The sequence below is a fragment of the Budorcas taxicolor genome, chromosome 11, assembly GCF_023091745.1.
Source record: "Budorcas taxicolor isolate Tak-1 chromosome 11, Takin1.1, whole genome shotgun sequence".
Lineage (NCBI taxonomy): Eukaryota > Metazoa > Chordata > Mammalia > Artiodactyla > Bovidae > Budorcas > Budorcas taxicolor.
In genome coordinates this window covers 133,853,706-133,879,738 of record NC_068920.1, presented here as the reverse complement: position 1 = coordinate 133,879,738, position 26,033 = coordinate 133,853,706, and the positions used below count along the sequence as shown (strand labels likewise).

General features: G+C 52.6%; 1 protein-coding gene across 1 annotated transcript in view; it reads right to left on the bottom strand.

The window, feature by feature from the left end:
* The window catches only part of ADCY3 (adenylate cyclase 3), an 87,274-nt gene that overhangs the window by 2,039 nt on the left and 59,202 nt on the right, over positions 1-26,033 (bottom strand). Inside the window, exons 3-19 of the mRNA XM_052649699.1 lie at positions 21,274-21,404; positions 20,778-20,889; positions 20,446-20,573; positions 19,164-19,322; positions 18,231-18,408; positions 14,590-14,718; positions 12,801-12,943; positions 12,525-12,686; positions 10,329-10,416; positions 9,385-9,501; positions 6,933-7,192; positions 6,598-6,663; positions 5,062-5,143; positions 3,952-4,110; positions 3,343-3,489; positions 2,671-2,790; positions 6-129 (exon numbers count right to left, since the gene is read on the bottom strand). Coding sequence (XP_052505659.1) covers positions 6-129; positions 2,671-2,790; positions 3,343-3,489; positions 3,952-4,110; positions 5,062-5,143; positions 6,598-6,663; positions 6,933-7,192; positions 9,385-9,501; positions 10,329-10,416; positions 12,525-12,686; positions 12,801-12,943; positions 14,590-14,718; positions 18,231-18,408; positions 19,164-19,322; positions 20,446-20,573; positions 20,778-20,889; positions 21,274-21,404 — 2,305 coding nt within the window. The remainder of the gene's footprint in view (positions 1-5; positions 130-2,670; positions 2,791-3,342; positions 3,490-3,951; positions 4,111-5,061; positions 5,144-6,597; positions 6,664-6,932; positions 7,193-9,384; positions 9,502-10,328; positions 10,417-12,524; positions 12,687-12,800; positions 12,944-14,589; positions 14,719-18,230; positions 18,409-19,163; positions 19,323-20,445; positions 20,574-20,777; positions 20,890-21,273; positions 21,405-26,033) is intronic.

Genomic DNA, 26,033 nt, shown 5'->3' with positions numbered 1-26,033 from the left:
CTTACCAATGCGCAGCATGAAGTTGTTGAAGGACTGGTTATTGATGTTGGTGAGTGTGTCCTTCATGGCCAGCGCAAAATCAGCCAGGTCTGCCAGGTGCTGCCAGCGCTCCTTGTCTGACTTCTCCTCCTGCACCAGAGAGTGGCTGTGAATGCCGGGGCCAGCTGGGCACCTTCAGCTAGCTTATAAACACCGTCCTAGACGTGTGTTTTTAAGCTCATCCATAAAATGGAGATGGCTGTTGGTAAAAAGTCTACAGGTAACAAATGCTAGAGAGGATGTGCAGAGAACCCTCCTACACTGTTGGTAGGAATGTAAATTGGTACAGCCACTATGGAACCGTACAGAGGTGCCTCAAAAAGAGTTACCATGTGATGCTGCAGTCCTGGGTATATATCTGGAGAAAACTATAATTTTAATGATATATGCACCCCAGTGTTCACTGCAGCACTATTTACAATAGCCAAGTAGTCATGTGTGGATGTGAGAGTTGGACTGTGAAAGAAAGCTGAGTGCTGAAGAATTGATGGTTTTGAACGGTGGTATTGGAAAAGACGCTTGAGAGTCCCTTGGACAGCAGGGAGATCCAACCAGTCCATCCTAAAGGAAATCAGTCCTAAATATTTCCTAAAGTGCCAGGGTCCAGCCCCGGTGGATCCAGGGAATTCGAAGGGTGGATGGCGTTGGCAAGGGTGGATGGCGTTGGCGTGAGAAAAACTTCTTTATTGATTGATGTAAGATTAGATTAGGAAGAAGTAGTAAGAAAATTAAGTGGAGAGAAGAGGCTGATTAACTTGGGTTACATGGAAAGCCAATAAAGTTCCAGACAAGGAGCTTGCACCATCTACATTAGGCCACCGGTGTCCGTTTGAATATCGGAGAGTGCCCTGCCTTGGGCTCTCTCTTACGGATCTTAAAAGCCAGGGCAAGTAAGTAGACATAGTGAGCCTCCACGCCCCAGATGGGAATTCAGCCTGAAATTAGAGTAAAGAGGAGACACGGGGGAAACCAGTCCAGCGACTGGCTCTCCTTCTATTGTCCTTCAAGGCCTTTTATACTTTTGATTATAGATAGAGATCAATGGGTAATACAAAATTATGTAGCGTTCGCAGCCCTGACTCTCTGTATATTTTTTGTATACAAAAGGTCTCAGGTGATTTACATTATCTTCTGGCCAGGAGGCTTGTTTACACTTTTTTGGCTCTCTTTCTTAATGAATGTTAATCTTGTTTCCCCTGAAGTGTTTTTCTTTAATCTGCATCTCCTTAAAGCATTAAAGTTACATCTCTATAGAACAAAGGTGCAGTGGGTTATAACAAAGAAGGTACTTAACTCCAGATCTAATGTTGCTAATACCAGGTCTACTACTTGTTTTTCTATATACCAACTATATCTAAAAATAAAGGATATGAAATTTTGGCAGCAAGTATTGACTCAACAAATGAAACCTTTAATCAGTCCTATTCTAATGATTTTGACTCTTCGGAAGCCTCTGCATTCCTAGGATGTTTTAAGCTTCCTGCGCCTCCTGCGGTCAGGAGGCCTCAAACAATCACATGCGCAGTTGTACGAGTCCTGCAGGCAGGCTAGAAAGCCATCAGGGGGGTTTTTGGATTGAAACACTTTCAAATGCAGAAGACTAAAGCCCTGAATTGACTTTTTCCAGAGAAGGTCAGAAGAGTGGAAAAGCAGGCAGATTCTTATTTTTTGGGGGGTGGATGCTCAGGAAATTCCAGGGGGAAAACCTGAGGTCTGATTAGCCTTGCCATCAGAGCTCTTGCCGCATGACCTTGTCACGGGTGGAATTCCTCACGCTGGCTCCCGGCACTAAAGGAAATATTCATTGGAAGGACTGATGCTGAAGCTCCAATACTTTGGCCACATGATGCAAAGAACTGACTTTTGGAAAAGACCCTGATGCTGGGAAAGATTGAAGGTGGGAGAAGCGGACAACAGAGGATGAGATGGATGGCACCACTGACTCAATGGACACAAGTTTGAGTAAGCTCCAGGAGTTGGTGATGGACAGGGAAGCCTGGCATGCTGCAGTCCATGGGGTCTCAAAGGATAGGACACAACTGAGCAACTGAACTGCAGACGTGGAAACAAATGTCCAATGACAGATGAATGAATGGAGATGTGGCTCATATGTACAGTGGGATTCTACTCCACCGCGAAGAAAGAAAGTGCCGTTTGCAGCAACATGAGTGGACCTAGAGACTGTCACACTAGGTCCAAAAGACAAATACCCTAGGTCACTTTTATGTGGAACCTAAAATGTTACACAAATGAACTCTATGAGACAGAAGCAGACTCAGAGATCAGACTTGTTGCCAAGTAGGGTGGGGGAGGGATGGTTAGGAGTTTGGGATTAGCAGATGCAAACTATTATACAGAGACTGGATAAACAACAAGGTCCTACTGTGTAGCACAGGGAGCTAGTCAATATCCTGTAATAACCATAATGGAAAAGAAAATGAAGATGTGAATATAACAGTCATTTTGCATTTGTACCGCATGGTGCTAGTTGGTGTGTCTTAGGGGACCCCTTCACACAACAACAACAGTACTTAATGGCAGCTACTTTCATTACACTGTTTCCCACCAATGACGTGTGGGCTGCCTCTCTCTTGCCCCATCCATCTCCTCTAGCTACTGCTGGTTAGCTACCTTGTTGGAGCTGGTAAAGCCATTGGTGTTGACATCTGGGGTGACTCCTGAAGCTGCCATGTAGGTGCTACCAATGGTCTTGATCTTGGTGATGACCCGGAACTTGGGATTGTCCAGAAGCTGAGGCCAGTGTTAAGAGAGAATTGTCAGCAGTCGAGAGATGAATGAGCCAACTAAATGACAGATCTGCCCTTTTTTTTTTTTTTTTTTACAACAAACCCATGAAACATCTGAGAGATGTTTTCCTATAAAAGCTTCATTTAGCCAACATCTGCCATGTTATCCTGGGCCAATGTCCTGATTTTCTGAGCCTCAGTTTCTACCATATTAACACAGGGATAAAAGTGCCAGTCTTGGAAGTGTTGAGCATGTATGTAAAAGCATTTCCCCTGGTACACAAGTTATTAATACCTGATTATTGTTTGCTGAATCTGAATTTGAGGATAAGAGGAACCAGAGGGGCCTCAAAATCTTTTGGCCAGACCTTATCCTATGAACTTACAGGTGATTTCCAAGGCTCCCACCTGGGACCCAACATTTCTAGACAACTGCCATGCGTTTTGAGGAGTTTTTATGGGAAAACAGCAGCCAAAGTAACTCCCAAATTTCTTGGGCTGCAGTCTGGAAGGGCTGGCTTTGTGGCAGGATGCAGGGGCCAGGATAGTCACTCACAGAGTCAAAATCTGAGATGATCTCATTGAGGAAGCGCAGACACTCAATGCCGCCATTATTGATGCTCTCCTCTGTGTAGAAGTCGGCAAAATTGGGCAGGGAGGCAAACATAACTCCAATCTCATCATAAGACTGGCTGTACAGCTCCTAAAGAGAGGCAGGGCCAAAGTGCTCAAAGACAGTCTAAGTGAATGGCATGCTACAGAAATGAACGTCCTTCACACCCATGACGTGCACTCAGCTTTTTGGACACACAGGTCTCCCAGACTGTCCTGACTGAATTATTAGAAAGCTCATTGCAACTTTGGAAACCAAAAAAAGAGCTTTGCTAGTTCCTGCCAACAGCCCCAGCTCTAGGAAAGGGCAGTGGCAAGCTGTGAAGTGAGGCATGAGAACCACTCGGGACAATCAAAGTTGACAGAAAGGTGCGCTCCACTAAGGCCTTGTCTTCTGAAACGGGCCTCACAGATTATGGCAAGAGATTCTTTGGCTTCTGATACTGTGGTGCTGTGTAGGTCCAGCCCTACCTGGGCTCCCAGGCCATGTCACAAGAAGGCAGAAAGCCAAAAGACAGCCCTATGGCTCCAGCCCTATGGAGCCATGCCTCACCTCATCTCTCTTCTTGGACCCCAGGAAATGGCGTGCCACGTGCTCAGGCAGCATGTTGGTGACCAAGGCTTCGTTCCAGCGTCGCATCTCATAGACACGTTCCTTCTGGTCGTGGACCTCAATCTTCCACAAGAACAGTGTCCGTGCCAGCTTTTCCACCTATGGATATAGACACAGGCAAGGCCTATGGATATAGACACAGGCAAGGTGTGTGCCCTAAGCTGGCCATTTGAGGGAGTTCTCGGGTGGTCCAGTGGTTAGGACCAGGTGCTTTCACTGCTGTGGCCCTGGGTTCAGTCCCTGATTGGGGAATTAAGATCCCATAAAGTGCAACCAAAAAAAAAAAAAAAAAGTTGAGAAATGGGAACTTGAGGGGTTCCAACATGGAAAAACTGAAAGGAAGATGGAGATGGCTGGATAGCAGGGGAATGAACCCCAGAAAGATGATTCATCAAAAAAGGCCACACCATACACCTGGGGTGATGACCCCAGCCTCTGTGGTTACAGGAGGATGTGAGGGGCTCCTGGGACCTCATTTCAGCTACAGATGGGCCTTGTGGGTGGTGGCAGCAGTGGGGATCTCAGAGGAAGAGAAGTTCCCATTTCCAGCAGGCTCCAGTCGCCAAGTGCCTGGAGGTGGCTGCAGTTCTCTGACAAGCCACTGGGTGGCTCCTGAGCTAATAGGGAAGTAAGTCCCTTGTGTGGGTACTTCCCCTCCCTCTTCCTCTTTTTCCTTTTAACCAAACAAAAATTTCACCAGCTTCTTTCCCTTTCTGGCTCTGTAGTCAGTGTGTTCGTGACCCCCAGAGCCAGGATGAGTGGAGATCCATGAGCCCCTGGCCTAGGAAATTAGAGATTTTATCCAGGCTTTATGTCCCACTCCCAGCCTTCCATCAGCAGCTCAGAGCAAGAGGTAAGAACTGTTGTTCTGCTATTGATACTCCTGAGGGAGACCAGAAAATGGCAGAGGCAGTGGCCTGACCGGGGTCACATGCCATGTGGGGTAAGGAAAACGGCATTCCCCAGGAGGTTGGGTTCTTAGATCCTGGGGCTGCTTCTCAGGAGGCCCTGAGAAGTCGGCGTGGAAGGGGCGGGTGTGCAGGCACTCACATGTCGGGAGAAGTAGTAAAAGCTCAGCATCATGACGAAGATCATCACTGTCATCGAGTACTTAGACGGCACCAGGGGCAGCCTGTGGGGCCCAGAATTCAGTTGAAAGTGCGCCATGCTGCCCTCTGCTGACAAGGGCGTTTTTATCCTCTCTAATGTGGCTATGCTGTTTCTTATCATCCCAGAAACCTTTCTCAGCAGCTTAAGCACTTTCATATCAAGTCCAGATGCCCACTGGACAGTAAAAATTTCCGAAATCACTGGGATTTTGTCTTAACTGCCAGCCAACTCCTGGACAGTTCTGGCTGCACTTGAAATCCACGTCAGGCCTTGAGAGCTGCTCCCTGGATGTTTATTAAACACCACATCACCTGACTGATCACAGCAGTAGCCTCAACCATGTAGGAATCTGGAGAAGGGAGAGACTAACATCTCAGTGATGGGATGAGGGCACAGTTGCACCATGCGTTTTTATAACTGTCAGCCATGTTTCTGTGTGGAGCTGAGTTGGTATTATATGCATATACCACAATTTACATATCCACTTAGTCTTAATTTCATTGGGGCTCTCCTTTGAGTTGGATGTTTGCGCGCGTGTGGCTATTATGAACAGTGCAACTGTGGACATTCTAGTACATACATCTGGGGACAAATAACATGTACATTAATTTCTCTAAGGTGTATACATAGCAGTGGAGTTACTGAGTCATAGGTCTATTTTCACCTTTACTAATTAACTCCAAATTGTTTTCTTAAATGGTTGTACCATTTTTTTTTTCGGTTGTACCATTTATACTTCCACCAGGAATGTATGGGTTACCATAATCCATGATGTTATCAGCCTTCTTAATTTTTGCCAAACTGGTTGGTGTGTGACAGTCTTTCCTGGTGGCCTTAATTTGCATGACCCTGATTACTTGAATGCCCTTAGTTTATTAGTTCCTATTTAGACTTCTTTTGTGAAAGGCATATTCAAGTCTTCTGTCCATCTTCTCTGTTAGGTAATCTTTTTTTTTTTTTTTAACTTATTTAAAAGTCTAATCAAGTCACTGCATCATAACATTCTAAAACTTCAGAGCTAAGATGGGATCTTGAAGAATTCTGCTGATAACCTCTTCAAGAGATGACACAGACTCAGGCAAACTGGCCTGCCGAGGCCCCACAGAGAACCACTGGTGGGAAAGGAGTCCAGGTGTTCTAGACTGAATGCCACAGGGCCCCTTCCTCCAGCTTCTGAGGTCTGTTCCGCAGCCGTTACCCAGATGGCTGCTCCTCTCTCTGCCTCTCCAGCCTGCTCTCTATTCCACCCTCTAGACCGCTCTGCATTCTCTTCACCTCAGGAGAGGCCAGCGTGGCCGGATAAGCACTCAAGTCTGCTCCAGCCTCCCACAGAAACATGCTGACTTTTCGAGCTTGAACATCCCATACAGTGTGCCTCTGGAAGGATGAGACCCTGGGGCTTTGGACTGTTGTACTCTGTCTCCTGAAGAAAGGGACCGGAAACGCAGGGCAGGACGGGAAAGGAGACACCCTTACCTGTCAGTGCCATTGAGCCCCGAGCTGGAAAACACCTGCATCTTCTCTAAGGCCACCATCGGAAAGCTGTCGGGACAGATAACAGCACACACTTGCACCCAGCCAAACACTGAGGTGACCTGGGCCTTCCAGTCCTCAAGAAGGGACAGGATCCGTCCTGGGATTACAGCCAACCAGTCTGTGAGAAGCCACGAACCCTGATTCCCATACAAGCCTTTGATTAGCCCTAGAGACAGATGGCCAGCTCACTGCAGGCCCATGACCTTGAAGTGGGGACTGGGGAGGCGGGTGGGAGGAAGGAGATCATGCAGATCTCCAAACAGGCTTCATCTTACTTGTGCTGCTGGAAGCGTTTGTGGTCGTAGTCATCAAAGATGGGGCGCCAGGCGTAGACGTTGATGACAGCCACAGCCCCCACGATGAGCAGCATGAGTGTGAGCTTGACCATGTGGCTGACCTGCACCAGCATGATGGTAGCGATGAGGGACAGCACGGCCACGTAGTTGTAGTACTTGGGGTTCTCCACGCAGCCGTCCTCCACCTGCATCTCTGCGGTGCCGTTGGTAGGGCCTGTGTAGTACTGGAGACAGCTGAGCTGGAGGCCAGGACCGTGAGTGGGTGAGGAGAGCGTGGAGTGCAAGGGGACAGCAGACACTGGTAAGACAAGGCTGGGCTGTGGCAGCTGCCACTTCCCTCAGAAACCCCGAGCAAGAAGGGAAAGTACCAGGGGACAGTAATGCGAAAGTCAGTAACTCCTGCTAAGAGCTTTAGCATCATCTCTGATGATCATGAAAACTGTCTTGTGTATTCTGAGTACTGGTACCATCATATAAGGGGCTTCCCAGCTGGCTCTAGTGGTAAAGAACGTGCCTGCCAATGCAGATTAGACATAAGAGATGCCAGTTTGATCTTCCTGAGTCAGGAAGATCCCCTGGAGAAGGGAAGGGCAATCCACTCCAGCATTCTTGCCTGGAGAATCCCATGGACAGAGGAGCCTGGAGGGCTATAGTCTATGGGGTCGTACAAAGTCAGACACGACTGAAGCAACCTAGTACACAGCACACACACGATCATGTAAGACAGACGGGCCACTCTTGGCCAAAGTAGTGAAATTAGCAGGTGGTAAAGCCAGACTACGAATCTGGAGTTTAGGTTTCAGGCCCAAGATGCTCTTGCCCACATCACACTGTTGCCCCGGAGGAGCCATGGGCCAGCCAGTCAGCCACCTCACGGTTCACTGTGAGGGCAGCCAGTTGCCGCTCAGACTCCTTTCTGGAATCTGATTGCCAGTCCCGCTGCTGGGCAGATGTGGTCAATGGAAAGTGCATCCATAAACCAAATCAGACCTACTTTTCTTCACTTTCAGCCCCTGGCTTTTATCTGGCTTTGGGAAAGCCCTCAGCATGTGACTCTAGCATGGGGAAAGTCTTACTCTTAGCCAGATTTTCACCCCTCCCCTGGTGACCAGACCTCCTGCTGTACTGCCAGTGTCCACGACCCTGCTAGATAGCGGTCCCCAGACCCAGACATCAGGTTCCAAGGGTTCCTGACATGCAGGAGACCTGGGCCTTCTCTTCCCTGCACTGTGGGCACCAGCTACCTGTGGGCATGTCAGGGCTCTGAACCCCATTCCTGTTGAACTTAGATTGAATGGCCTAGGGCTTCTTACCTATATGCTGCCAGAATAAGTCTCCATGCTGTGTTTTCTCCTGTGCTTCAGTGTTAAAGAGAACAACGCAAATACGGTTATATTTTTTAAAAATAGGATTCTTAAGAGAGTGCACCTAGTGCTACCAACATTGGAGGGAGCTGTGAGGCCTGGCGAGAGAATACCAGTGACAGCTCTAAGCACCCAGTGCTTGATAACTGGCTGGTGGCTGCCCACAGCTGTCCCTCTGCCCCTTCACAGAACCTGCAGGAACTGAGGAGAGCAGAGTTCATGAGCTCAGTCGCTCAGTCCAACTCTTGGCGACCCCACGGACTGTAGCCCACCAGGTTCGCCTGTCCATGGAGAAGCTCCAGGCAAGAACACGAGCGGATTGCCATGTGCTCCTCCAGGGGATCTTCCCAGTTCCCCCGCGTTGCAGGCGGATTCTGTACCATCGGAGCCAGCAGGGGAGTGAACCTGCCACCAGCCTCCCGGGCTCACTGAGGAGCCGCCCCCGGTGACTCAGCTCCGGAAGGCTGGCCTCGCTCAAATGGACGGAGGCCCAACAGGAGCGCTCCTCTCGGGGAGCAGGCTTACCTCCCTTGTCCTGCTGGACGCCTGACACTAGCCTCACTCGGGGACATTTAAGATACGCAGAAAGCTTAGAGTACAGGGCCCCTGAGTAGTGAGACATGGAGGACGGAAAGACAGGACAGGGGTTCAGAACTGCTTCAGTTCTCCACTGGGTTACTAGCTGGCTGTGTGACCTAAAACAGACTTAACTTCTCTGAGCAGCATTTTTTCACACGAAATGACAGATGATCCTGACCTCTTGGGATTATACGGATTAAATGAACCAACCTACGTGAAGCCCCCAGCACAGGTCCTGGAGCTGGGCTCCTGGATGTGGGGAGAGCAAGGAGCTGGGTGGGGGAGAGAGGCAGTCTGGAAGGTAACCTGGGGAGATGACCCCACTGATCGGGATGATCAGTTAGGAACCCAAGTGCCACTCAAACCTGTGTCTAGCAGCCAGTGTGGATAGCTGGGGGGACAGGATGGGCTGGCAACTGCTCATGCAGGTAAATTCAGAACCCTCCTATGAGAGCGGGCGTCCCTTCAGCAGGACAGTGGGGGCTCACCATGTCCACCACGTTTGCCATGACAAGAATGAAGATGGCCAGCATGGCCCAGGTGTTCCTGGCCCAGCGTGTCCGGTCGATCCAAGTAGAGAAGGCCACGAGCTTCTTAGGAAAGGCCTACAAGCATGGAATTTCAAGGGCCTTGAGCTTTGACAGCTTTCTCCTCTGTAAACAAGGCTGCTAATCACTCAGCTTGCTCCCACACTTCCTGGGAACCTGGGAAGCAGTGCTGTGCGTGTGCATCAACCAAAACCCAACTGTGGCAGAACTGAGAAGGCACATGGGTCCCAGCTCAGCCTACCAGTGCTGCTGAAGGTGTGGGTGACACACCGTGGTCCAGGTGTCAGAGCCCTTCCCAGAGCTGCTTGGGGATCAGTGGAGCCTGTGGGTGGCCCTCCAGCAGCAGTCCACTCCTCGCCTCTGGGGGGTGAAGCCAGGTCAGGAGTTTTCAGGGCCAGCTGACTTTGCCTGGCCCCTCCTGCCTTCCCTGGGTCAGTGTGCCTAAAACCCCCAAGTTACTTGTGAGTTACTGTCAGATTAAACTTCCTAAAATGCTGCTTTTCCCTTGTCATTCTGATCAAAACCTCTGCCTGGCACCCACTGCTTATAGGAGAAAGTCTTAATCCCTTGTGTCTGGCTTTGGGTCCTTTGCAATTGGAGCCAGTTCACCTTCCAGCCAGTCCTCTTCTGATTTTCAACACAGGTTCCCATTTATCTTGATACAGGCTCTCTCACCCTCGCATGCTCAAGGGCCTGGACCAAAGTGGGTGCAGAGCCAATAGTGAAGGAGTCTGTCATAAATGAATGGATGGTGCTGAACCATCGCAACAGGAGTTGTCTACTTGTCAGGACCTGACAGCGCACAGCTCCATCAGCACTGGCTCTCACCGGGAGTGATCCTCACTTCCAGAAGGCTCTGAGCCAGGAGGAGATGTGCTTCTTACCCGTGGAAAGATGGCAGCCAGCGAGCAGATTGTCAGGATCAGGAGCAGAGCCTCCCCAACCACAAAGGTCACATAGTTCGTCATGAGCCTGTGAGAGAGAGAACACAGTGAGGAAGGGCCCAGGGGCTGGGGCTTGGGGGGTGGGGCATGGGCAGGGGGCTTAGTGAGCTGGGTCCAGGGCCAGGAGAGCAGAGGAAGGGAGACAGAGGGCAGACTCTCTAAGTGAGGCCAAGCCTGTACCCTAAAAGTTCCATGTGATTTCCCCTCCACACAGCTGTGTGCAGGGTCTGGGGACACGCAACCGTCCCCAGCTGTAACTGTTCTTTAGAGGCATTTCCCAGAGAAGGGCAGACTTACAGATACCCTGGGTAGAGCCCAGTGAAATCTGGGAAGGGATCCTTAGGAACAAGCCTTCTGCCATGTCACTATGATGGAAGGGGAGAGCATGGAACAGAGCAGCTTACGGCCAAGGGCTGCTGAGCTGACAGTGTTCACTGCATCCCTAGACCTTCCTTAATCCTAGGTGCAAAGTAGACAGTAAATATTTGTGGAGTAAATGAAAGAATTTGGTCCTCAGATTGCCGGGAGAAATATCAATAACCTCAGATATGCAGATGACACCATCCTTATGGCAGAAAGTGAAGAGGAACTAAAAAGCCTCTTGATGAAAGTGAAAGAAGAGAGTAAAAAAGTTGGCTTAAAGTTCAACATTCAGAAAACGAAGATCATGGCATCTGGTCCCGTCACTTCATGGGAAATAGATGGGGAAACAGTGGAAACAGTGTCAGACTTTATTTTTTGGGGCTCCAAAATCACTGCAGACAGTGACTGCAGCCATGAAATTAAAAGACGCTTACTCCTTGGAAGAAAAGTTATGACCAACCTAGATAGCATATTCAAAAGCAGAGACATTACTTTGCCGACTAAGGTCCGTCTAGTCAAGGCTATGGTTTTTCCTGTGGTCATGTATGGATGTGAGAGTTGGACTGTGAAGAAGGCTGAGCGCCTAAGAATTGATGCTTTTGAACTGTGGTGTTGGAGAAGACTCTTGAGAGTTCCTTGGACTGCAAGGAGATCCAACCAGTCCATTCTGAAGGAGATCAGCCCTGGGATTTCTTTGGAAGGAAGGATGCTAAAGCTGAAACTCCAGTACTTTGGCCACCTCATGCAAAGAGTTGACTCATTGGAAAAGACTCTGATGGTGGGAGAGATTGGGGTCAGGAGAAGAAGGGGACGACCGAAGATAAGATGGCTGGATGGCATCACTGACTCGATGGATGTGAGTCTGAGTGAACTCTGGGAGGTGGTGATGGACAGGGCGGCCTGGCGTGCTGTGATTCACGGGGTCACAAAGAGTCGGACACGACTGAGCGACTGAACTGAACTGAACTGGACAATTCTGAGTTAGCCAGATATTATGATCTTCAGATCATCAGCATCCTGATCTTTCACTTTACAGGGGAGCAAACTGATGCTCCAGGAGCCCTTAGTGATGTGCCTAAGGTCATAGGACAAATAGGCGACAAGCCACACCCCGAACCTAGGACTATGTGACAAGTCCAGGGCTCTTTTAAGTCCCCAAACTGTGATCAAAACAGGGCTCCACACCTCTCCTGGTGAGGAATCCCTGAACTGGAGCGAACTGCTGATCGGCTACAGGGAGAAAGCAAGGGAGGGGGCAGCCATCCTTCAGTTCAGGCTTCAGCAAGGATTGGGGCAAGGATTCCACAACACCTTGCCTTGCCTTGCCCTGGAGGACCTGCTGCTGTGAGAGGAGACAAGTCTACACCCAGAGCCTGAAATCTGTCTTTACTAAGATGAGCCAAGAAAGGGAGCAGGTGGGCCATGGTGATTGAGGTTGAAGAGCATCTCCAGCCCGTCTTCTTGTCCCAGCACCACTCAGGCCCACCCAGCCAGATGTCCATCCCCTGGACCCCTCCCTTCCTCAGCTTTCTCAGCCCTGGTGTGAGCTCCACTTTGACGCTTGTTCTATTCCAAGACCCAGGGGCAGACGGAAGGGGGTGCAGGGCACAGACCCAGCATTCCCTGGGCTGCTCTGGGGGTGCAGCGCAAGGAACCCAGCCTGAGGCCCTGAGTCAGGCTCCATCTGAGGCCTTCTCCCTTCAGGCCTCCAGCCTAGGTAGCTCGTCCCCTTCCACCCTCCCAACTGTCGGGCCTGCCCTGCCCACCCCGCACCAGGGGTCAATGAGGATCTCCACCACGGCCGTGCAGAGCAGGACAACGCAGGAGCAGCTGAAGGCAGCCCCGCTTTGCTTCTCCTTCTCCACTGAGTAGCGGGTTTCCATCTCAGGGTCCATGAACCGCATGGACAGGAGGAAGGTGTTTCTCTTCTTCACTCTGCAGTGCAAACAAGCCCCGTGAGACACATTTAAGAAGACTAAACTTCCTGGACTGCGTGCCAGGCCGCTCAAGGTTAAGACCAAGGGGCTGGGTGTCCACAGGGCCGCTTACACCTGGGCAGACTCTCGCTCGAGCAGCGCCTCGTTGAGTAGCTGGTTGAGCTCATGCTCATCCTCAGAGGCGTCCACCACGCGATCAGCCAGGTCCTGAAGGCGCAGCCTCCGGCGAGGGTTGGGGAACGAGGGGTTGTCGGCCTGCAAGGCAGGGCAGCAGAGTTGGGGGGGCAGGTGGGATGGAGCGGGGAGAGGCTGGGGAGACACAGCAGCGTTGGGGGAAAAAGGAACAGAGGGATCGCAGAGCACCGCCGCATGGCTCTCAAAACCATCTCCTGGGGAAAGTCTTCCCAGTGGTCTCACGTGGCTCCATCCTGCTTGGGTCTGGACCCAAAGCCTCAGGCCTTCCGGCTTTCCCTGAAGTCACCCAGGCCCCGTGCCCGTAACAGGAGCTCTGCAGTGACCGCCCACTAATGGTAGTGTGGGGAGCAGCCACCGGGCTCCTGAGCAGGAGACCTCGAGTCAGAGATTGTTGCTGGGCAGCGCAGTGCCAGCACCTCCTGCTGTGAGGATGGGGGTGTCACACAGCCGTATGCATCGGCATTCTCAGGGATGTAAAAGACCCCCAGCCCTCGGGCTTAAGGGAGCTCTTAAAAGAGCTCAGATCTGGCTCCTCTGAGGGGAGGAAGATCTGAGGGGGAAAGCAATGCAGAGAAACCAACAATCTTACTGCTAGTGGGGTGGTGGGGCTGGGGTGCCCGCTACCATTTTTATTCCTGGTTACAAAGGAGAAGCGTCAGCTCCAGACACATGACTCCAGACCATGACTACACAGCCATCCGTCCAAACGACAACTGGGACTGGGCTCCTTAGGGCTGTCTGGGTGGGTCCAAGAGTCTATCCAGAAGCCAGAACCAAGATGCCCCGGGCTGGAGCTCAGGCATGCCTCGGGTGGAGTCTGACCCGTATAATCCACGCTCCTCCATCCCCAATTTCTTCTCTTTAACACAACACAGATGCTCTTTTCCAGCACCAGGAACCTCTGTCCCTGAAGCATATCTGAGAACAATGCGACACTGGCTAATCGTGAGGACAGAAGTCACAGGCTGCTAATTAAGCCTTTGTGTCCCTGTTAGTGAATTACACTGCATTGGTATTCCACTTTCTATCAAGAAAATCACAACAAGGAAGAGTTACTGAGCATTGTGGTGCTCAAGAAAACCCAGTTTCTCTTCAGCCCCATCCACCCTCTTGTCCTCCATCTCCTGGTCTACAGGCACAGGGCAGCAGAGAGCAGCGGTGAGCCTGACCAGCTCACGGCAGCCTCTGCAGGGCCGAGACCCATCTCAGCACTTGCCTCTGTCAGTGGATGTACTGAGGAAGCTCTTCAGTAATGGACGGATCCTGGACAGGATCCTGAACTCCCAAAGTGGGCCCTGATCTCAGGGGGACAGCCTGTTGATTCCTTTGGAAACCCTCCATTTGAGCACAGGACTTGTGGGGTTTGGACCTAGCTAGAGAGGTGGGCACAGCCCTGAAGGCCCACTTCCAAAACGGTCCGATCCTGGAGCAGTGTCCACTGGTGTCCTTGTGCCCTCAGACCTACAGAGTTAGGGACATCGGAGCTGGACCAGGCTGTGGCAGTGGGCACATCCTCTGACCTTAGCCACTCCATCCCCAGTAACTGAAGAGGGGCCAGTGAGACCAGGTGGGGGGTGACCTGCCCCAGGTTATGCAGTTCCAAGGATGGAGCCCAGCTAGGGGCCAGGCCTGCCCTTCAGCTCAGGACTCTTCACCTTCTGCCTCCCCATCTCCACCCACATCCCGGGGCTCAGCCCCACCCATACCTGGGCATCTTGCTCCTCGGGCTCCTCAGATATAGAGCTGCTGGTGTGAATGCTCCCGTTGGACTCCTTGGTCTCAATGAGGGCAGGGGAGCTGGGCTTTGAGGAAGGTGGCGCTCCGTTCAGCAGGGCCTGCAGCAGAAGGGAGGGGCCATCAGGGGCCCCCAGGCACTGCCAGCCGCCCACCCAGGCAAGGGGCTGGTCTACTCTCTGGTTTGGAATCTCCCCACTAGAGTTCAGAGGCCTCATAGCTTTAGAAATCTCACTATTCGTTTCCTCCTCCAGAACATCCACTTTAGAATGCTGTAATTTTCTAGTATTAAATTTCTAGCATTAAACCTTTTCCAAGCAGAGAAAGATCCTATTGTTCCAACTCCTATTTCTAGGTAACTCAGGGACATAGAGCCTCACAGGGGTCATGCTTGGGGTAGAGAGCCCAGTCAAACGCCTTCCAAATGTCTGAATAAATTCCATAAACCAGTTTCCCCAGGGATTAGTACTTTTCCTTGACAGAATAAATGAGATCCTCTACACAGGAACACAGTCCACTCATTCATTTACTGAGTATTTATTGAGTAGCTACTGTGTGACAGGAACTGTTGTAACTTCTGGGGACACAGACACAATGTCCTGACCTGGGATCCCACCTTCTAGTGGGGAGGCAGGCAGCAGTGAAACAAAGAATAAGTGGTTACAGGAAGTCTGGGAGCAGGGCCTGGAGAGGCAGGGGAGGCAAGGGACACAGGGGTTCCCAGAGAGATGACTGTGAAGGGGAGGCTGGGGAGGGGTCACTGTAAACACATGAAAGAGCACATTATGCAACTCTCAGGTTTGGGGGAGCAGGAAGCCTGGGGTGGGCGTGCACCCGGGGTGGGCGTGCACCCGGGGTGGGCGTGCACCCGGGGGGTCTGAGCAGCAGCCAGGAGGCCCGCGCTGCCCCAGTCGAGCAAGTGAGTGAAAGGTGAGGACCTGCTGGATGGGGTTCCTGGATCAAAGTTCCTCAGGGGGCTTTGGCTTTTCCTCTGAGTGAGACGGGGACCAAAGGAAGATGCTGAGCCAGGGGGTGGTGACATGATTCACCCAACATCCCTGCAGGACCGCTCTGGCAGCTGTGAGCAGACAGGGCAGTGGGGCGAGGGCAGGAGCAGGGTGAGAAGTTGCGGGACCACCGCGCTGACACAAGCAGGAGACGACCGTGGTGCAGGTGGGACGTGGCTGCCAGGGGTGAGAAGAGGGGCCTAGAGGTACACCGTGCAAGAAGGGGTTTGTGGGCAAGGGTGTCTTCAAAGATTTGGGGCTGAGCAGTTAAAAGAAGGGAGTTGCCACTGATCGGCATTGGGAAGACCAAGGAAGAGTGGGTTCTAGGGTGGAGAGAGGTTTGGGAGCTCAGCTTTGGACCAGTGGGCTTCCCAGGTGGTGCAATGATGAAAAACACCTGCCTGTCAATGCAGGAGACACATGAAATGCAGGTTCAATCCCTGGGCTGGGCAGATCTCCTGGGGGAGGAAATGGCTCTACCTACTCCAATATTCTTGCCTAGAGAATCCTATGGACAGAGGAGCCTAGCAGGCTACAGTCCACGGGGTCGCAAAGAGTCAGACATGACTGAGCATGCATGCGCACACACACACAGATGGAGATTCACCCGTGGCTGGAAGTTTAGCGCAGGGATGCCAGTGGGGCTGAGATCACAATCTGGGAGCTGTTGGCGATGGCATTCAGGACAACTAAATGAGACTGGCAACAAGGTCCATAGAGACAGGAGACGTCTTTCCAACACTTGGGAAGGATTCGTTGTGATAACTCTTCTCACACTCTCCTCCTCATCACTCTGTTCAGCTAAACCACGGGGAGAGGTCACTGCAGATGGAATGGTGTCTGCTCCCGTGAGGCCCAGAGAAGCCCTGTCACCTCTGTCCCTTCTGCTCCCTGTCACCACTCACACGTGGCCCGTGTGTCACCTCCTCTATCTTGTCCGTGCTCGACTGCTTCCAACTCACTCCCTGCTGAGCAGGTTTGGTGATCTGCTAGCTCGGCCTTCTCAGAGCACATCTGGAGCAGGAGAAGTTCTGAACTCCCGTTGAGCTAATCACAAAGGCTTATGATAACTGTGCTAAGCTGTCAGCACAGTTAACACCCACTGGGGGCGGACAGTTCCTGCAGCGCCTGGTACAGAAAACAACTAGCGGATACGATCTACAGCAGGCCAGCATCTTACATTGTCCGAGAGAGATGCACCACGGTGCTCGGCATAAAGCAGATGCCTGACACAGATCTGACGAGCATCGTGTGACAGAGGGTTCATCTCATAAACAACAAAGTCTACAAATCAAAGGTGCAGAAACTCCTCAAAGGTTAGATACGAACATGCCGTTCACAGAAGAGAAGCCCCAGGCTGACGACCATGTGGAAAGTGTCCAGTCATACTAATAACTGAAGAAATGCGATTAAAACAGTGAGATATCCTGGCTTCATCTTTCAGATGAATGAAGAAAAAAGTGAGTCAAAGACCAGCAAGGGCCCAGGGGGGGTGGCAGGAGGTGGGGATGTGGGTTAAACTTACATTGTGCAGAACCTTTAACCCAGCTTTTCCACTTTGAGACATTTATATTTTTCAGGTAGGGGCATCTAAGAAACAGCTGAAAGTCAACTTTACAAAACACTGAAAACCTGGATTGCCTCAAAATGTCAGTACAAGTTTTGAAGGGAACAGCGCCCATGATTCCATGAGGAATGGGTCAGCTCATTTGTCTGGCTGGAGCATTTGGGAAGAAGTCTGACTCCCGTCCATGGGATGCTGTCGCCTGTGCTTCCTTCCTGCATGGTGGCATCCGGGTCCTGGGGCCCAACAACTCAGACCCCACTCTACTCACCCGGAGCCTCTGTGCCAGTGTTTCAAGTTACACATCCATGAACTCAACTTTTCTCTAATTGGAAAACTGAATAATGAAAAACAGCTTTATAAAGATGCTGCTGCCAAGCCAAGACCCCACCCATAACCCTCTCGGGGGTGTCAGGTGCCACAAACAACTCCTGACTCACATGATGCACCATGCAAGGGTTGATTGAATAAGAAAACACAAGATTAGAGCGAACAGGAATGTGTGTGGCTGTCACAAAGACACATTTGACTGCTGCTCTGTGACTTGAAGGTGGTCCCTAGGACAAGCAAATTTGTGGGTAATTTTTTTTTAAGGAGTAACATTTTAAAATTCACTAAAAACTTTTTTTTGGCCAGAAACTAAATGTTCCATCACTTCACAAAGGTCACTGATTTCTCAAATGATTGTCAGTTAGCATCTTACAGAATTGCTTAGAAGAAGACTTTTTGTTTGTTCTGGGGAATATATTGAAGTTCCACGTGTAGCACTCATGAAATATGAAGACTCAAGAATTCTGTGACCGGGTCAAGTGTCATTTCCTGGGGCTCCACTTTCCACCCTGACATATCCTAATTTTCTGCAGGACAGCTTTCTACTTTTTCTGAGTTCTTTAGAGCATTTCCTGTTGCTCAGACTTTACCTTTGGCACAAAATACCTTGTACTGCCCTTTGCTCTAACACTGCACCGAGAGGACCTCTCACGGTCCTGCCAACTCTTCTACAATCTCATCTCTAGGCCTGGGGGGTGGGCAGAGGACTCACCGAGCCGTTGAGGCCGTTTTGGGCAGCTGTCTTCTTCACCTCTGGCTTGGAAGCGATGATGAGGTAGGTCTCGATGCCCTTCTCTTCCAGGTAATCACAGCGACTGCCCCCCTCACCCGGCTCCACGTCGAACTCTCCTTTCAGGCAGTCCATGGTGCTCTGGGAGATGTGCACACGCCTGGGTTCCGGTGAGAGGGGCCCTGAGCACAGGCCAGGCAGCCCCCACCCTGCCCGCTGCCCCCGGGACACAGCAGTGCCCCGCAAGTCCTGCCACTAGCTGGCTGTGTGGGCAGCCCCGCACGTCCCCCTCTCTGGGCCTCAGCGGTCAGTCCGTGAGACGGTCTGTCCTCCCAGGCAGCTGAGGGTATCAGATGAGATAAGGAACTGAAGTCTGCTCTGAACACGAAGGTCATAAAGTCTGATTAGTATCCACCCGGTGTGAGTCTCAGCTGTACCACCAGCTGTCAAGGGGTAGTAACCCATGTCTAGGGAGCCACTTTGAGGGAGAGAATTGTGACTGTGTCCGAGGGAAGCCCCCCGGACCAAGGCTGGGAAGTTTTTGCCACATCCCTGTCCATCCTGAGGACAGGGCCTGCCCTGCCAACCCTGACCGAGTCTGTAAAGAGCTCAGTGAGACGTGCAGGTGCTTCAGGGCCTGTCAGGAGACTCTCACAGCTAATAACGCCCTCCACTGAGACCTGCGCCCTGCAGGAGCTACGGGGACCTCGGAGCCCGGCAGCCCCATGGCAAGTAAAGGGGAGGTTGGACAGGCTCCTGCAGGGCCCAGGAGGAGGAGCTGCTCCTGGGTGCGGAGGCCTGGTGCTCCAAGGTCCCTCGTCCCTCATCTAGACCACAGCCCCGAGGGATGGCTGGGACGGCCCCCTCCCTCAACCCCTATGCCTGTCCCCACCCTGGGAAGGAACACGCGCTCACCCAGGGATGCCGCCAGCCTCCATCTTGTTGGCCACGGTGACGTCGGTGGACCACACATCGTACTGCCAGCGTTTCTGGCCGAGGACGCCCCCCAGCACGGTGCCCGTGTGCACCCCCACTCGCATGTCCACCCCAGTCTTCGTCTTCTCCCGCACATACCTGCCAGGTACCCACACAAACAAGGGCGGGTTGAGCCTGTGCCCAGCCAGGCGGCCAACCCCTCTGCTTTCTGCCCACGTCTGAGTCACCCACTGCTGGGGTTACAGCAGCCAGCGGCTTGAGCCTACATTCAACAACCTGTGTGTGATTTGAGGGGAGACGGGGGGCCGGAAACAGCAGAGACCCTCTGCCCCTGAGCGACCTCCGACTGCTCTCATCCATGCAGCTGACATCACCGAGCGCCTGCTATGTGCAGGCCCTGTGCTAGGTGTGTGTGCGTGAAGGGGACCACCCCCCAGCCTGAGACCTCCAAGAGGAGACACACGTGAATTTCAGAATTTTGCCCAACCGTGATGGGAGTGGAAGTGAATCTCTAAAACCTGAACCATGGTCCCCAGGGAAAGGCAGTCCCGGCTTCTCTCCAGCCAGTCCTAGAGGAGGATGCTCTAACAATGCAAAACCACCCCCTTGGACACACACTCAATTCCCAGACTCAGCAAGGTGCTTTTGGGGGACTGATGCCACCCAGGGCCCCCCAGAGGCCTTGAGGGGACAGCCAGGAGCATCCCCCAGGCATCTCCAAGCTCAGGGTGCAGAGACCACAGCGGAAAAGATCCTGGGGGCACAGAGCTCACTGCCCTCAAGGCTCCCGGCCTCAAGGCAGGAGCCAGAGCTCTGAGCTCAGAGACCAGGGTTCCAGGCCTGGCTCTGCTGCCCAAACACCTTGTGACCTCAGTGGTCCCTCCTCTGCTGCACTTGGACTTCCTGGTTCAAAAGATAGGCATGGGGGTCTCTGAACTTACCTGTCCAGAGATAAGGGCGGGGTCATGATGAGGAAACACAGGGAGAAGAGATGGGGGACACTTGGGAGGAAAGTAAAGAAAATGTGAGGTGGAGGCATTTCATGATGAGGGCACCGCCTAGCAGAACAAAGAGCATGGCCTGAGGCCGGAAAAGCCTCCGTCGGAGGCTGCACCCACGTCGCACCCTGACGGACCCTCCTAGGGGGCCTGGGTTGCACAGGGCCCACCAAAACATGCCAGCTCGGAAGGTGTGCTTCCCCAAGGGGCCGGGACCCGTACTCTGGGAGCCCCCCCATCCCCCGCCAGCGGCGCCCACTTACGAGATGGCCTCCACCATGGCGAGCCCCATGAGGATGGAGCAGACGGCGTGGTCCTCCCGGTAGTCAGGCAGCCCGCAGATGCAGTAGTAGCAGTCGCCCAGGATCTTAATCCGAAGCTGGTGGTATTTCTGAAAGGGCAGGGTGTGGACTGGGGTCCCGAGGCACCCCCTCCTCGGTAAGGAGGGGTGAGAGGCAAAGACCGCTGGGGAAGGCTGGGTGGGAGGAAGTTGTGGGAGCCAGGGAGGAGGGGGAGGGGCAGGCCCAGGCCACGTGGGTGCCCCCCGCCCCCCACCCGCCACCATGGAAAGCCAGCTGAGGGGCAGGGTACTTACAGCCGCCAGCTTGTCAAAGCGGGCAAAGAGCTCATTGAGCAGCTTCACAAGCTCCTGGGCACTGCAAGCTGAGGACAGCTGGGTGAAGCCCACAATATCAGCAAAGAGGATGCTGGAGGGGAGGAAGGCTCAGCAGTGAGGACGTGGATAGCAAGCAGGGCTCCATGCTAATCACCCCCAGCTCCCACTCCAGCCCCCAGGCAGCCAGGTCCTCACTCAGGCCCCTAAGTGGTGAGACCCTGGCACATCCAGGGCGCATTCAGGGCTCTGGCCTCTAGCTTAGCTTGTCTTTGGTGTATGTACAATGACGGGTCTGGACCATACAGCCCATCTCAGCCCCCAACATCTGGCAGCAAGGCAGCTCCTGCAGGGGCTGAAGTTCATACTGTGGGGAGGGGGTGCATGTTTCCAGGAAGACTCTCGAAGTCCACAGTCCTCATTCGACCCCCTGAAGTCCCCATCCAGTGCTTGGAACCCAGGCCCGGGGCCGGCGCACCTGACGTTCTCATGGCGGTACATGTACATGGTGTTGAACTGCTGCTGGTCCTTCTGGCTCTCGTCCTTCTTCATGTCCTTCAGCATCTCGTCGGCCACGTGCTTGGGCAGGATGGAGAGCATAAGGTTCTCCTGTGGGGGAGGAGAGGGTTAGCGGGAAGGGCAGGGCCGGTGTGGACACTCTGGGAAGAAATACCCCAATCCTGGTCACAGACGTGGGCCAGGAACCAGGTGACCTTCCCTGGAGACCTGGCAGGGCAGACCCCACCCTGGGAAGCAGCTGGAGGCCCAGGACAGGTCAGTTCCTGCCCTGAAAAGGCTGAGTGTTGAGACCTGAGCATCTTCAGAGCACTGATGGGGCTCAGAAACCCATGGAGAGACTGAGTGACTCGTTACCATGAAGCCCTTAGAATGGCGTCTGCACACAGCAAGTATCCTTATGCCTTAGCTGCTCTTGTGTCGCTTGACGTGAAGTGTCACTAAGGCACTGAGACAGAAAGTGTCCCAGAAAGACAAGGTCTACACTTGCCCCGGCCTTCCAAGCTGACCACAGGCTTACAGATGACAAGCTCCAGGGGGTTTTCAGGTCAGCAGGAGACCTTCTGTCCCTCGGCTGGGCCTGTGAGCTCTGTCTGATCCAGGCATCATGATGAGGGGACACAAAGAAGGATCCTGCCTTCCATGCTCGTCTCAGCCTTTTTCTCCCCCTGACATATGTATGCGGGGTGCACAGTAATACAAAGAATCAGCAGGTGTGTGAGGGGCTGGGGAGGACATGCCAGGCTGGGAAGGGTGGAGACGGACCACAGGACACCAAGGATCAAGAAAGTCCAGCGTGGTGCTGCCCGTCTACTGCAAACTCTGCGGCCCCTGCCCACACGGTCAGGCCTCTCCCACACCCTCGGACTCTGCACCAAACTCTCCTTCAAAAAAAGACTCTCTGGGCTCCCTGGGAACCTTGGGGACATCAAGATACAATCTAGTCCTGTGTGGTGGCCGCTCCTAGCACAGTCTGGGCTCTAGGACTGTCAACCAGGGCCGGACAAAGGCAGCAGCTGAAACAAAGCATTGCAGCTCTGATGCCCCACACCCGGGTGCCTCGAAGACAACAGGGCGAGGAGGTCAGGGGCTCATCTCTGGGGAGTGCCACAGGGGGGACTGTCACTTTTTGCATCATATGCCTCTGTAGCTTTTTGCAAGAGAACAGATGAGTTCTGAAAGCAGATCATCATTCAACGTCAAATTGTCAAATAATAAGAAAGCGGCTGTGTTGTAAATTACGGCTACAGATCTTCGTGTGCCGTGTGAGGCAACCTCATGGTCGACCAGAAACGATTAAGCAGGCAGAGTCTCTTTAAGGTAGAGTCTGATAGGGGCCTCCCAGGTGGCAGTGGTGGTAAAGAACCTGCCTGCCAATGCAGGAGACATAAGAGACGTGAGTTTGATCCCTGAGTCAGGAAGATCCCCTGGAGGAGGGCATGCCAACCCACTCCAGTATTTCTGCCTGGAGAATTCCAGGGCAGGGTCTACCTTAAGTCACCCTGATAAAACAGGTCTTAAATAAGAAGTAGGCATAGTGTACACAGAAGAAGGGGCAATTTGTCAGATGAGAAAAAATGCAGGAAAGGGACTTGACAGGAAAGAACATTCTAGAAGGTGGAGGGCAGGAGCAGGAAAGTGGCTGAGTGGGCAGTGAAGGAGGGGCTAGGCCCACGTCACAACCCCAGGACTTTCGTGCCGGCCAGGCTCTGCTCTCCTCCTCCCCCCACCGCCTTCCACGTCTGATTTCACATCCCCGGATGGCTCCCACAGTGTTCTCTGTGGCCCCAAGGCCTCCTCCACATGACCCACTTGCTTTCATGGCTTTGACTCCCCCCGACTTCCCTAGTGGCCCCTCCCGGTAGACAAGCTGGACACCATCTGCTTTTCTCTGCATGCCTTCCTGCCCTCTGCTCTGGTGTCACTCTTTCTAGAACACCCTTCCTCACCAACCTGCCACCTCCCCAGAGTCCCCAGCCCCTGGCCAGGTGTGTTCACCCTGCTCCTCACTTATACCCACTTTACCAGCATCTTCGCTGATGCTGACCTTGTTTGCCCTTACACTTCAGAGATTCTAAACCCATTCCAGGGTCCTGGCCTCTTTTAAGACTGTGTGATGCTAACAGTGGATCTTTCTGATAAATCCTCACACACACATAGAAGGTTCTTGACAGTCACTCTCAGAGTCCAGGTAAAACTCCAACATTTCCTCTACGTCCTTGAAGGAAGGAGAAGCTGGGATCCACGTGCACTTGCCAGGTGGGTCTCCCAGGGGGTGCAGGCGTGGACAGGACAGGGGCCATGCAGGGCCGTCTCAGGGGCCCAGAGCTGAGAGATATGGCTTGGTCTCCCCAGCAGAGAGGCAGAGCCCCACCCTGCTCTTCCTAAGACAGCAGTTGCTATATGTTTTGAGAGTCATAAGAATGTTCCAAGCCTCTGACCCATTAATTGCTCCTCTGGGAATTTATCCAACAGAAATAATCCAAAAGAAATAAAAAGATTTATGTGCAAGAAGAACCTCACTGCAGCATCACTTATACTTGTGGAAAAAACTCTAAGCAGCCCAAACGTCCAGAAAATGGCTCATAAGATTGTGACACACCCTCTGGATGGAAGATTATGAAACCTTCGAAATGACCTTGTGAATGAAACTGTTACAAGGAAATACTGAGAAAGAGAAGCAAGACACAGAACTGTAATCTGTGAAGGTGACGCTGGATACACGTGCATCTTAATAACAGCAGAAAAATATATGCCAGACAGAAACGGGCAATTCAATGTGGGAGATTGAATTAGGAGAAATTTTCAGATGTTTCTCGAAACTGCTATATGGTGTCATCTAGAGAAGGAGGTGGCAACCCACTCCAGTATTTTTGCCTGGAGAATTCCACAGACAGAGGAGCCTGGCAGGCTACAAGCCCACGGGGTTGCCAAGAGTCAGACACGACTGAGCAACGAGCCCACCTCCATATGGCATCATACTGCTGCGGCTTTTTTAAACTACGTTTTAAACTGGAAATAAACACAAAACTTCCTGTTGCCTCCAGCTGTGACCTGACCCCAGCTTGTCTACAGCTACCACGGTTTTCTTCGAAAAGGACAATCCCTGCAAGGCCACTGAGCTAGCTCCAGACTCCTGTGTCTGCTCGGGTCTAAGCTGAGAAAGAAGACTGACGGCCAGGTACGAAACGAGCAGGAGGCCACAGCCCCACAGAGAAGGGAGGAGGAGGCAGTGGTAGCCCTCCCTTGGGAGCCGTGAGACAGAAGCAGCACTCTGGGCTGCCTTCTTTCTGCAGTTCTCAGAAGACAGCACCTCGCCTGGCAAATGGACGCTATTGACCAATATCACAGCTGTCCCTCTCCTTCCCTAAAACCTTCCCACCTACCCTGTATTTTCACAAATGTGCAAACTGCCTCCATTCTGCAGGTGCCCAAATCGAGGTGTGGCGGGTTAGTGGTTTGTTCCAGTTCCTCGGGCCTCATGGAAGACCCAGAACTCGAACCCAGGGCTCTTTGACTGATGCAACCCTCACCTGCATCAGACGTTGTTCTGCTATGAATGTGAAGTGCCCGAATCTTATCTAGTAAGGAGCTCACCTGGGAGTGAGCCCACCAGAACATTCTGTGGGCCCCAGTCCCCATGGTGCTATGTGGGAGGGTGGGTCCTCTGTGGGCGCCTCAGCATGGTGGCCTGGGGCACATCAGACCACAGCTGGGATTCCTCCTGATGGTCAGCAGAGGAGAAGGAGGGTGCTGCTGAGGTGGGTGCAGGAGAGGCCTGGGCTCAGTCCTGGGAAGGCCTCACCCCCACTTCCCTATGGGCTGAGGGGAGGAGGAGAAAGGGGCCAATGCTATGAGCTCTGCCTTAGCGACTGACAGTTGGCTCTGAATGTAACCAACAATGAGGGACCTGGGATACTGGGTTACCCCAAAGCTGTGAGAGATATCAGCTCTAGCAGCTCCAGAGGGGCTCACTTAGAAGGGGTGCCAGCAGGACTCCCCTACAGAGCAGGTGCAGTGAGCTGCAACTGGACTGACCACAAAGGGCCCAAGGTGCCCGGTTACTGCCGGAAGTACTCGACACTGCCAGGAAGAGCAGCAACCTCTGGTGAGTCCTTGGGTGCGTAGGCTTTAGAAGGTCCCCTGGTTCAGCTAAGCCCACCTCATGAGACCCGAGGCTTCATGACCCCGAGTTTGGCCTGCAGACGGGGGCTTGAGGCTCACCTGGCCCAGGATCCTCAGCTGACTGGGGACCACACTGAAGTTTGTAAGCACCACTTTAGAAGCATTTGAGAAGGATCTGAAGGAAAGGAAACTGAGGGCAAAGGCACAGCCATGATTATGTAGTGAGGAGGGGCTTACTGGTGTACCAAGAAAAAGATCCTGCTGCTGAGGTCACTGCTAGAGACCCTGGCCTCCAAGGCCATGCTCAAGCAGCAGGCAAAACCTTCAACCGAGACCTGAGGATCAGAAAGAACACTTAAAACCCAGAGGACAAGGCAGCAATGAGATTCAAGTCAAGGTGGAAATGACAACACACCTCAGAAACTTGGACTGTATGAACAGTCAAAGGTGCAGAGGTCCAGCCCTCACCCAGGCTCCTCTAACAAAGACAAAATCCACTGATGATCACAGTCCCAAAGAACTGGGAGAAGAGGAAGATGTGATTGGAATTTATCAGGAACAAAGAGAAGGCGCAGGGGGAGGGTGTTCAACAATTTT